Below are 13,537 nucleotides of genomic sequence, written 5' to 3'. Positions count from 1 at the left end.
AAATGATGTTCTAAAACGTAATTTTAGAACACCTCTTTCAACGAAAAAGATTCGAGAACATCCTCGGATAAATCCCTATATTTTTGTTGTGTTAGATAAAAATGATGTGAGGTAAATTGAAAAGTCAACTGCCCCCTAACTGAACAATTTCTGTATCCGTCCTTGGCTCTAGATCTCTTCGCACAAAAGATCAGAATAGAAAGTTTGTTGAGTAAGACATTCTCAGAAAAGTGAGTCTAGTTTTGTGCATTTCATCAGTGATATTCCCATCAATTTTTCTGAGGGTATACTCCCAGTAATCAGTTATGCACAATATGTGTATGCGATCATATACATAATATGTCATAATATGAAAATTTTTGAAGCTTGAGGGTATACGCTATATGTCTAAAGATGTTTGAGAGTATACGACGCATATGGAGTTTACCTTATGGGAACGCCACTGCATTTCAGTACTATGCTAAATACCTTTAGCTGCTAGTGTGAAGATAATCTCACCTAAAATGAGAAGTTCATTGTCTGCCGATTCAGAAACGTTCCTGGAAAATAATGGGCAACTAATGTGCCCAATTTCTGGCAGTAACACATCCTGAAAAAACTAGGAACATCTTTTGCTAAAATTCAGTAATCTTCCCGAAATTATCTTGGAAGCCTCCTGAAAATTTTAGAAATCTTTCCGTTTAAAGTCGGTCGTGTCTCTGAAAAATTAGAGTAAACATAAGAAGGTGTAAGATAGTAGCTCGGCATCTTCCTGATTTATCAAAGAAGTTCCAAGAGCATTATTAGAAAAAGGCCAAAGCTAAGCCAGAACTGCAAGTCAGTAACGAGAATTTTACTCGCCTGCAATTCTTTAAAGCAATGTAATCCATACTTATTCTCTCCCTTTTGAGAACTGAAATAGCATGGACGGGCCGTAATACAACTGAAGCGGATAAACTTTATAAATACGCTCAGTTAATCTTTAAACTGGGAGCTAAAAATATTTTTCACAGCGGTGAAAAGTCTGCATTCGTTCAATTTGTGGCAATTCAGGAAACTTTTTGACAATGATACTTGATTTTCCCAGGAAGTGGATAAAAACCAATAAAATCCCGAAACGTAACACGGAAATACCCAGTAACGTTTCGGAATTTTTTTTACAGAGTATATCAGGTTGTTGACAGCCAAAAATAGTGAAATAGCGGCCAAAAATAGCGGCCTTTGGTTGTCGTTAAACTTGCTGGTTGGTATCTGCTCGTAATTATGTCCAAGCTCCGGCTGGAGAGCGGATCCTTGTAACGGTATGAAACTGTACACTTTTCTGCCTGCCAATTTACATAGGTTTGGTTCTTTGTTTTCTGTAAATATGCAGTTTTTCTTAGTAACTTTGTGCTTCTTCTTCTTCTTCAAAAAAAAAAAAAAAAAACTTCTGTAACATTTTTTGTTTTTAATTCTTCGAAATTTCCTTTTCAAAAATCTCATTAGCTTATATGTTTTTAACTCTCAGTAATTTTACGTCATTCTCCTCATAAGACCCATAGGAGATTTTCATGTATTTTTACCTAAAACTTTTAACAGTGTTTATTCAAAATGAGAATAATTTAAACAAAAGGACAGTAACATCGCGACAACAATTTTGAAAAAAAAAAAAAAAAAACTGTTCATGATTTTGTTTTAGTGATTAACATCATAATAAAGTTAAAATGGTGCAAATAGCAATAAAAATGCAAACCGTTGTTTCGGAATAACAAGAAAACTTTTTTCAATTCAAACAAATGCGTTTATAGATGAAGAGACATCCGACTTGAGCGACAAGGCGGACCTGATTATAAGGGTTAGGCTGGCTTTAACGCAACATTTCTGAGGTGCCGTTCGAGAGTTAAAAAAATAAATAAATAAATAAGAAAAATTATAAATCTTACATTCTCTTCTTCGAGTTCGGCGATACTTAATCTGGCTTCCACAAGTCTTGATGTTAGATCAGATACATCTTTTGTTAGATCAGACTTTTCATTCTCAAATTTTTCCGCCTAAAGGTTAAGAAAAAATATTTAAACCATCATTGTCTTGATACTATCACAGCAAGGAAAAATTTATGCAGAAAAATGAAAATCAATAAGTACATAAATTGTCTAAAATATGAAGCCCAAAACTTAATTAAAAAAAAAAAAAAAAACACAGAGAACACGTCATTCGAAACAGATTTCACAAAAACTGGGTGTTGCGTAACAGATGAAACAGCATTTTTTGACTATTTTGAGCTGTTTTAAATTTTTGAAATCAACACAAGGGGAAATGTTTCAGAAGTTAGTAAGAAAATTAGAGAATGTGTATTATTCTTTTAAAACTTTTTTAAAAAAACTGAAGCTCGTAAGTTTTGCAATATAATTACTTACCTATTACTTTAGTAATGCATTGCTTACTTTAGAGTTCTAGGATTCGGAGCACATACCATCAATCTACACTCTTAAAGTCTTCTTTCATATAGTTCTTCGATACCATGATGACAATAACATTTAACTATACTTATATGATGATAATTATAATTATCCTCATATATATATATATGTATATATAATAGCCAATGATCGAGTAACCCGCGAGATATAACAATGAAACTCGCGCCGTAGCATGATACTAATTTGATAATTTGTTTGGGTAATGTTAAACATGCAGGGAAAGGCTTTATGGCTACGAGGCTGACCTCGATCCGGGAACGTAACTCTTTTACTGGTAAGACTGTGTCATTTCAGGGGAATGAAGAAACGAAAGAATAGCCAACAAGGAACGCTACTTACTGGAGTTTTAAAGTTAATCCACTGAAGTTAGGGTTCCAATTTCAACTATCAAAATATCCCCAAACAGGCAGTGACTTCATTCAAATGTAGAAGCAATTTTCACCCGTCATACCTTGACGGGCAATTTTCTAGTTATAACAATAAATATTAATGTAAAAGTAACCATTTTGCTGCAACGCTGTGATCCGCCAAATATTCACTTTTAGTGTGCAATACACTGTCAAAAAAATTCAGAGATGTTCCTGAAATAATGGGCAGTTAATATGCCTAAAATATGCCACTAAAAATAAATTAACAAGCAGTGGAAATTCCTCCATGAAATTTTGGCATTTTGTGACAAAGGGAAAGGAAGGGCAACCAAGAAGCGTGATGTCACACATTTTGGTGGGGAAAAACATTTAAACACTTCGTGATACTCTGTAACAAAAGGAAGGAGGAGGGTAAATATGTTGAAAAAAAAAAAGACAATTATGAAGACTCTCTGAGGCCCAAAACTGTTTGAGAAACATATTGCAACTTTTATAGAATTCTAGTTATAAATAAAAAATACCAGAATGGTTTGTACTTTAGAAATAGGTTTAGTTGAAACAAAATAAAAAAAAAAAGATAGGGCTTATTTTGTTTTAATCTCATAGTGAAGAAAAAAATAAAAACAAATAAAATGAGAAGTTTTAAAAATCTATAAAAAACGTGTGACTCCTCATTTCTGAGCCGATGCAGAAAATAAACATTCAAAAGAGAATTAAGAGTGCTACATTTGCGTAACTTAGTTCTGTGAAGAACGGCGTTAAAAGCATTTAATAAATTCCAATTTCTGTAATAAAATAGCTTGTTAATTACTTAATAATTAATTAATAGCAGAATTTTGAATCTTATCATTTTGATGGGATTACTCTTCATTTCATCGACAAACAACAAATATTAATGCCTCAAGATTAATCAATGGAATAAAAATGAAATGTTACGTGTGAAGTGCATCATTTGTACGGGATAATTTATATCTTTAATTGCGAAACTGATTAAAGTAGAAGTAGTAGTCTTGTGATATTTCCAGCTTGGAAAAGAAACTTTTAACTGCAACCGTAATTAGCTCACTTCTTAATTGCCCATTCAAGAGCATGGAATTAAGAATTGCCATTAGAAATAAAATGTTCGCCCTTTGATAAGTAATCCTAATCGAAGGAGGTTTTTGCAGTTTAAATTGTGATTAATATTTGAACCGATTTTTGGAGCGGAAGGTGATGAATATTAATTAATCGTTTCATTTTAATCGAATTTAACGTAACAGAAATGTATCGGATGATACAACAGAAAACCATTTTTAAAGAAAGAAAAGGGGGAAAAATCATTAATTATATGGAAATAAAAGTTGATTTAAAAGTAAAAATTGATTTTCTATTTAGAATGTTTTAATTTTGCTTTTCCAAATTCATAAACGGAATCTCTAACAGGAACAACATTTGTAAATGAAGTGCTCGTCCAGAATATAATCAACATCGTTAAAAAAAATATTTCGAGCAAAGCAGTCGATTAAATTGTTCAAACTTCTTATCAAATCTTGTCAAATTTGTCTAAACGACAAGTTGTCACTATTTTGCTGTCGTTTACTCTTTCATTTAGAGTAGAAAGTTCAAGAACATTTTAAACTTTACAAAAATGATGTTAATAGTAACAATTAAATTAATAATAAGAATATAATAATTTAGACCGCATTCATAAAAAATACATCAAAACACAATTTATGCCAAGCACAAAATATCTACATTGAAAAAAATAAATAAATAAAATACAATAAAACTGAAATTTTATAATTTCTTCTTGCTTATACATGAACTCTGTGGGATAGTATTGGCTTTGTTTCTTTATTTAATATATATATAAAAAAAAACAGTGTTTTTGCAAAGAATTTGTTCAGAACCTTTGATTTTTTGCTTTGTTTAATAAAAATTTCAGTAGAAAAAATTTGTAGTTGTTTCTTACATACATCAGTGTTAAAAGTTTTGAAACTGTTAAACACTAGCATTATCATACTTAAAAAAGCAAGAAAAGCTTTCTTATTCACATAAATCACGAGAAAACAATTTCGGGTTAAAAAAAAATCTTGCATGAACCGAAATTGCGTTCGAACTGAGAAAATTTATATTTCCTGAAAAACTTTGTGTTATCGAAAAAACTTCAACTTTTTATTATTATTATTAAAAAAAAAAAAAAAAAAAAAAAAAAAACAGGATTGATGAGTCTGATAATTTTCCCCCAACAATAAAACTTTTACCGGAGCCTGATAAATCTCACAAAATTGTAGGGAATGAGGATTTAATAACCAGCAGATTTATCCACTTACATTTTTACTTTCTTCTGTATCTAATATATAGAAGAAAGTATTGGATTCGTGCAAATTTTCGATTTTCGAATTTTGACGGATTCGAACGTTTTGAGGTGTGCTGAGTTCATTTCGACTATTTTTGGAAAATGTCTGTGTGTGTGTGTGTGTGTGTGTGTGTGTGTGTGTGTGTGTGTGTGTGTGTGTGTGTGTGTGTGTGTGTGTGTGTGTGTGTATGTGTGTGTGTGTGTGTGTATGTGTGTGTGTATGTGTGTGTGTCACGTCTGTGTGTGATCAGTTTTTTTGTGGCCGCTCTACAGCAAAAACTACCGAATAAAATCGAACGAAATTTGGTACACATATGTGCCCCTATGTGAACTTGTGCCCATTGGTTTTTGGCGTGAATTCCTCCAAGGGGGGTGGAGCAATGGGACGTTTTTTGAGTTACGCGTGATTGCTATTCCTCAGGAAGTAACTGGCGGAATCAAACAAAATTTGGTCCATATGTTGCCAGTAACAGGAACAGGTGCTGATTCAATTTTGGTGTCAATAACTCAAACGGGGGTTGAGCTATGGAACGTTTTTCGTCGTCAATTGTGACTGCTGTATCTCAAGAAATAATGAACGGAATGAAAGAAAAATTTATCGGCAAGTAGTCCTTAGTGGGTATAAGAGCTGATTTTATTTTGGTGTCAACAGCTAAAAAGGGGGTGGCGCAATCGCCCGTTCTTTTTTTCCATTGTGAGTGCCCTATCTCAAGAAGTAATGCTACGTTCTGGTTGAAATTTGGAATATATGTGAATCCATATGTAAACAGGCTTTGGTTCAGTTTTGACGCCAATCGCTCCAAGAGGTGTTGATTTTTTTTAAAAATAAAAATAGCTTTATTAATGCAACAATAAGAAAGATAAATCGTAATAGATTGTCGTCTGCGTATTTCTCGTGATTTTAATTGCATGGAAATGATCGGAAATATTATCTCAATGATTTAAAATTTTTAACTGTTGCCATCTTATGTTTGTTAACAAATAAAATATTTGTAATTAATTCAAGCAAGGCTTTTAAAATAACTTTCAATTTTCGCTCTTGTCTTTGCTTTTGCAATAATTCAGACATTGGGATGGTCGTCAAGTTTTTGCATGTGTAATTTTGTTTTCATTGGGAATATTGCTTCCTCGTCAAGCATGGGGAGGGATCAGAAGAAAAAAGAAAAATATAGAAGAAAGTTTCGTGATGGCCACAACATACTAGTTTTTTAAATTTTCAATTTATTTTTCTTTACTGATATTTTGGAAGAAGTTGCCAACGTTAAAGTTAATGCCCCACTTCACCAGTTACGAAGAATTAACCTCATCAGCTAAGGATTAAAAATATTACTTGTTGTTTGAATTTGCATAATCAGGGTAATACTTAAGTGTCGCTCAAATGCATTGTGCGAGTCGTTGTATTATCGAGTTTTTCGGGTTGTATAACTATGATATTAAATAATACTCATTTTGGTGTGCTTTAAAAACGTATTAATTTGCGTTGAACGCAAATACGAAGTACGTGCAAATTCAGGCAGCAAACACACATTGAAAAGTTAAGTATGTTTTTTGAAACTATCTTTGGTCAGAATGAAGGCTCTAATAGTTGATTTAGATAGTTAATACTTACAATGTGCAGCAGTTTTTCTTCTAAGCTTTCATTAATCTTTTGCAGCCTTCTTTGGTTTTCATACAGTCTTTGGATCAAACAGAGAAATACACATTAATTAACTGAAGGTACAATAATTTACGTGGAAAACATAATATAATACAATGTTGAAGAAATATTTCATTCCTAAATTCTTTCCTAATTTTTGGTTAAAATTCAAATTAATTTAACGAATATGCAACGCCTTGATTGTGCTTATACCTTTTCTATTTAGTATTAAAAATTTCTTGAAACTAACTGCTTACCAATTTAGCATTTTCATATCATCGGAGTTAGATGAGTTTACTTATTTTTTGTTATTTAAAAGTTTAAGGCTTCAGTGCTACTATGTTAATTGCAATAAAATATGGTTATTATTTTAATCTTCATTCTTGAAAATAAAAGTAAATGAAGCAACTTTACTGTGTTTATTTTTCAAGTTTCCTTGTTTGAAACCACGAGGAAGTTCCACACATTTGCCCGTTGTACTAGGTTTTATGCGCGAAAATATGTCGAAAATAACGGTGGTTCCTATGCCTGAAAACAATCGTTTCGTCATAACTCTTCCCTCAAATCGTCTGCATTAGCGGAATTTCTGTGGATGGAGTTATGATTTTGAGTCAATTAAGCGGAGTGATTCTGTGAGGCATGCCGAAATAAGCCTCAATGCTTCCTAGAGCTATGATGAAATCATCATTATATTCTACTTTGGCAAAACAAGGAGTTTTCTGTTGGAAGGAGGGCGCGGGGGAGAGGTTGATTTCAAAGTCTTAGTTTATGCATGTTTAAATATTTCTAGGATTATCTGTGTTGCTTAAAGCCAAGGGTCTGGATAGTTAATCCTTCCCATCGCGTTCTTATTCTAAGAATACATACGCGGAAGTCAAACACTGCTACTTTTCATTGCTTGGATTTCATACATACATCTTCTACTGTGTGTGTATTTGAATATTTATTCGTTGACTGCCAACGTATGGCCTAGTGGCGGCTAATTTTGTTGATATGCCCTCTATGTAAATTTTTCAACAAAAAAAAAAAAAAAAAAAAAAAAAAAAAAAAAAAAACTTTGTCAAACAAGTTTTACTGCTAGCTTAGTTTAAATGCAGTGAAAAAGACATTACTGTACACAACACATACTATTTTACTAACACTACGTTCTGCAACAGAATTTCATCCAGCCCTATTTTGCTATGCACTCAATTAATGTTTAATGTTAATTTGATTTCACATATTGTTATTTTTTCTACATAACAGAACGGCATTTCCATTACAAAAAGGTAACTGCTAATGCCACCTTTAATGTCTCCCGATTTAGAGCTTGCTCTTTATTCCAAGCGCTTCATCAACATTTTTGCGCCATTCTTTTGGTGTCATGAATGTCATAATGTACCAGGGACATTCATCTGGAGCTAGACATAAATATAATCGTAATAATACTCGCAAATATAATTCCAATGGCTCCCATAAATATAATTGTAATTACTTTCTGGATAATATCTTCAACGTACAGAACTTCCCTCATTTGCAAGAATTTATTTTCGCTCATGGTACTTAGAATCCTAAGTTTCTATAGAAGACCTTTATGTTTAACGAGTGCGAGGCAATTATTTGTTTACCCTGTCATCAAACATAACATAAATGCTCGTTTTGGAAACAAATTATAAAGGAACCATTTTGGCATCAGTCAGAGGCCAACAACATAGCTCGCTAAGAATTTCCTTACTTAACGATCATTAATGTTTTTATCACATTAGACCTCTTCCTTTAGCGTGAGCACTAATGGCTTTTATACTTGAGATAAAAGGCGGGAGATGTGTTACCGGGAACGAAAATGAAAAGAGGTCAATTACGGCAAAGGGAAAGACTTAAAGAGCACAATAAGGAAATTCCATATAGCATCAAACGGTAATGATATTTCTTTTGGCTGAATTTTGCAGCGTCGATGAATTGTGGATGTATTACTCGGAAAATGGATTCAAAACGTTTTTAGATGGTATTGCTCAATGATGTGACAACAGTGGCACATTTCAAAAAAAAAAAAAAAAGAACAGGGGGAAAAAAAAAACAGTATTGGAGCAAAGTTTTATATTGTACAGGGTGACTAAAAAGTATTTGACACATTTCAAAAATTCATAGAAAAATACTTCACAACCTCGAGTTTTTTTTTATGACACTGTAAGGAATGGAAAAAGGAAAAAGTGTCATTTTAAGTAGTCGCTGTATCGACACAGTAAGAAAAACATATGTTATGTGAGATGTTTAATCATTTTATCAAACACTTGCGGTACCCGCATGGTTTTGCCCGTAGTAGAAAATAAAAAGGTTATTTGGTTCGCCTGTATATTTACAAATAATGGATGATGAATTTCTCGCCAATATGCTATGTTAATTTGCTCATTCATGTTATGGTAATTTATTCGTCCACGTTATGGTAATTCGCTCAGTAAAATGGGCTTAAAGTTGGATTAGAAAAAGAACAAAATCGAATTTTCGAAAAATCGCTTCGAAGTTCTCACCTCTATGCCACGAACTCATTTTGTGCCAAATTTCATGAAAATCGGCCGAATGGTCTAGGCGCTATGCGCGTAAGAGACAGAGATCCAGAGATACAAACTTTTAGCTTTATTATTAGAGTAAAGAAAAAGCAATACCTTTCATTACCGAAGTTTAATGTGTGTACCGTTTGTGAACATAGGATGACCTTGAGTACCGTTTAGAATTTGTTCGAGCTACAAACGGTGCACACATTGATCTCTGGTGTTGAAAAGTATTGCTCTCTGTTAAATAAAAGGATCCAACGCCTCACATAACGTTTATTTTTCTTACTGTGACGATACAGCGATTATCTATAATTACACTTTTTTGCTTTCTTTTTTCCTTTTTTTTTACGATGCTATAAAAAATTCTTGAACCTGTGAAGTATTATGACACAAACCGTCTATTTATGCTACAATTTATTTCTTTTCTATGAATTTTAAAAATGTTTCAAGAACTTTTTGGACACCCTGTACTACGTTTAACTTATTGATTCTCAAATAATGCTACATACCCAAAGATTTATGATCGTTCTTAAACTGCTTGGTTTTTGAAGTTGAAATTATAGTTGTGTACAGTAAAATATTTTCTTTTAAATTACGAAATTTTAATGATCTGTCCCTATTGATTACGCTGTTTACTTATCATTACGCACCAGTTATGTTAATTATTTCTGTGAGAGTTTTATTATAAGAAATACCATTATATTCAGAGCATCAATCAACTATTATTTCTGTATTGAAAGTTTTGAGTTGTGTCATTTTTGTGTACGGTGAATGATAGATTTTTCTAAACTCTGAACTGCGAGAGAAGTTTCAAAGTTTGTAATCCATACGCACTTTTTAAACTTGTTCCTCAAGTTAAAACCTGTATGTGAAGTTTAAAAGATTGAACTGTCACACACACTTAAAAAAAATTTGTTTCTGCAATTAAAATAAAATTTTGTGGAGTTACTGTGGTCTTTCATTATAAGTTTTAGCTGAAAACTTCATTTACAAGTGTCACACAAAGTCACTCCACATGGTGGAGTGACATTGTGACAAACTTTATTATTTGAAATTAGGTCATACTTTGATATTTAGTTTAGGTTTATGTGTAACCAAAGGGTGTAGCAAACATATTCTAGTAAATATATCTGAGATTAAAGCACTTTTACTCAGTATACACGAAAGAAAAGTGTTCCAAACACTCGGTAGTCTATAGATAAAGTTCGAAAATTTTATAATTTTGTTATAATTGGCACTTCGTGGAAATTAACATTTTAGCTCCAAATGTACACGCCAAATCATTTTCGTATCTCAGAGTCAGACTAACGTAAGTCTAAAAATTGCGATTTTCGGTTTATTAGTGCAATGTATGTAGAACCTCATTCCGCATCGAGCCAGATGAACGCAATCCTTAAAGAAAAAAAAAATCCGTTGTAATAATTTACTAGTTTTCCCAAGAGCGCAAATCCAATCCCTTGTATCACGTGACCGTTTTTCCGCTTTTCTGTAAAGTAGCGATTATGAGAATCACGTTAGTCTGGCTCTGAGGTTCAGATTTTAGTATGAGTATAAAAATCGCGTTGATGTCCAAGCTTCATATGTGTTGCTTTATTCATGTTTGATTATTTCAGTTAAAAAGGGGGAAGGTTTCATTGATTAAGATTTGAAACGAGTAAGGTATGAAAATGGGCTTTTTATGGGAAATATTTTCCGAGAAGCGATTATTTAATTTAAGAAATCAGATACCTTGCTGGATTTGCTTGAAGTGCGTTTTACTCAAATCATCAGTAGTTATTTTTGCGATGTAGCAACCAGTGGGTGTAACAGCATCTATGCAAACGCTTAAAATAGCGCTGGATCCGAAGCGTTGTTGGAGCTACAATGCCGGATAGGTCGACCTGTCCTCCAAAGGGATTCTAGTTCTAGATTGAAAAACTTCCGAAGTAGAAAGGAATGCTGGAAGTCAAACGATCGATTCTTTTACGTTCTAACTGATTGCAAAGTTTTGTTCTGCTTATAAAGTCTGTCCTATCTCTTATTGGAAACTGGAAAAAAAAGTTTGAATTTTGAGACCTTGAATTCAAATTATGTTTTTCGAATTGCGATTGGACCCTACTCGTTGGGATTCTTGCTTCAACTAATGGTTCTTGTCACATACAAAATTTGAATTTAAGAAGTCAAGATTCAAATGAATGCCAGGATGCTGGATGTTATGTGCTGAATACTGTTTTCGCGTAAAAAAGATTGTGTAAACTCGAGAAGGTAAAAAGTGTCCTTCCTCAAAAACTTAGCTGTATTGATGCACAATGATGCACAATACTTTCTTCAGACAGGGACAATATGTGCTGTACAGTAAAAATGTCTTATATTTTTGCATAACAGAACTTAATATCAATAAAGATCAAATGCATATACGACGAAGAAAGCGCAAAAAATAAATAGATAAATAAAACAACCGAGTTTAAATTTACAATTTTTCGAAAAAAAAAAAAGGTCATTGGTATTTGTTTTTTGCAGCGAAAATACATGTTCCTGATTATTAATTGACTTGCGGATAATCCGCCCCGTGGATAATCCACTCGCGGATAATCGGGAGTTTACTGTATACCACTAGCGCAGCAAGAAATAACTTCTGGAGTATGTTTTTTGATCAAAAATACTTCTGGAGGGGGTTTTTTGATCAAAAATACTTCTGAAGGGGTTTTTTTGATCAAAAATGCCTTCTGGAGGGGGTTTTTTTCAATCAAAAATAAATTCTGGAGGGTTTTTTTGATCAGAAAGACCTACTGGAGGGGTTTCTTTTTTGATCAAAAGTATCTTCTGAAGGGGATTTTTTGATCAAAAATACCTTCTGAAAGGGGTTTTTTTGATCAAACCAGCCCTTTCATATGCACAAACTACTGCATTAAAATTTGCATTACTGTTAAAACCAATGCCTCGGAGGGGGGGAGGCCCCCTCCCCTAAAAAGGGGGGGGGACCCCCTAGGGAAACCCTAAAACCCTCCTTTCGCTGCGCCACTGCTGTATACTGTCAAGTAAAAACAAAGAGCAATCGCGATTGCCCAAAAAATCTCTGCAGACTCACCTGTCGTATTTGTCCTTCCAGAAGCAGGCTGCCTCCCTGAGGGATTCCCATTCCCGAGCGGACACCGAGTGGCTCCGAGAGTTCGGATCCATGGGGTAGTGTCTGCAAGATTCAGCAGCATAGCCCTTCAGGTACGGACATCGCATCGGGACGCTGAAACACAAATTGAATTCATCTATGCAACTACACTAGTCAACAAAAAAGAACTTTTGTATGCATTCTGTTTTAAGTAGTCAATTCCTGCTAATTTTGGGTCGAGAAAAACGAATATTTAAGTGTATTTGTTTTATTAACTTTCGTTTTCAAGATACATAAAAGCTCACAGGAGAAATATGTAAAAAGGTAATGTAAAAAAGGAAAAAAAAATCGGCGCAAGGAATGTTGTTAAATAGGTCCTGTTTTATTAAACAATACTTATTTTGCAGTGGTTACTTTTGGCTTATTGCTGTAAACGCTTCATTTTCGATTGTTTTTTGTACGCCAAAGAAGAACCATCCCTTGTTCAGCAGCATTTGGTGAGCATTTACTCAGCCCAATGACTGATATTTGCTTCCCATTGTAAAGATATCTTGGTGAAACCTTTTCTCATGCTCACTGATCATAGCTTTAGTTTTTAAACAAAATATCCTGGAAGAAGTGAACAAAATCGAGTTTCATAGGCACATTATTCATCAACTATTGGTGAGTGAATACTAGGTATCTTGTAAGAGACATTCTGAGAGTTCCGTGCCTTTCTAAAATGGGTATACGCACCAGTAGTAGACAAGGGTCCAGTAAAAGACAGTCATAAGTTTGAATTTAAGTAATAAGCCTTTTAAGCGAGTTGATGTTGCTGTGGCCCATGAATACGGTGCAACCATCTAATGTTATCAGAGTGAATTTTATCAGCCAGTTGGCATTTACAAGGCAGTGGTGGAAGGTTATGAACAGCTACCACGAGGTCAGCTGGTGTGTGTTCCATGTTCATTTAAATTTAATAAAACTTTAGTTCTAAACATAAAGAATTTTGCACGTTTTGAAGAGAAAAAGGGAATTTTGTCGATTCCTCAATCTTTCCTCATTCTATCTGTTACTATGTGTCATCAAAATTTTCGGTGTCTGTTACTGGGGGTCGGACTTTTTACCGAAATTGAGCAAATGAAAATAGAATTAACTAATT

General features: G+C 33.5%; 1 protein-coding gene across 1 annotated transcript in view; it reads right to left on the bottom strand.

Moving 5' to 3' along the window:
* The window catches only part of LOC129228307 (uncharacterized), a 28,776-nt gene extending 16,252 nt beyond the window's left edge, over positions 1–12,524 (bottom strand). The window contains exons 1-3 of the mRNA XM_054862982.1: positions 12,379–12,524; positions 6,754–6,820; positions 1,902–2,009 (exon numbers count right to left, since the gene is read on the bottom strand). Of these exons, the coding sequence (XP_054718957.1) occupies positions 1,902–2,009; positions 6,754–6,820; positions 12,379–12,524 (321 nt within the window). The remainder of the gene's footprint in view (positions 1–1,901; positions 2,010–6,753; positions 6,821–12,378) is intronic.
* Positions 12,525–13,537: the final 1,013 nt, after the last annotated feature.

Source organism: Uloborus diversus, chromosome 8 (assembly GCF_026930045.1).
Source record: "Uloborus diversus isolate 005 chromosome 8, Udiv.v.3.1, whole genome shotgun sequence".
Classification (NCBI taxonomy): domain Eukaryota; kingdom Metazoa; phylum Arthropoda; class Arachnida; order Araneae; family Uloboridae; genus Uloborus; species Uloborus diversus.
Note: the sequence above shows the minus strand (reverse complement) of the source record. Positions and strands in the feature narration are given on the sequence as shown.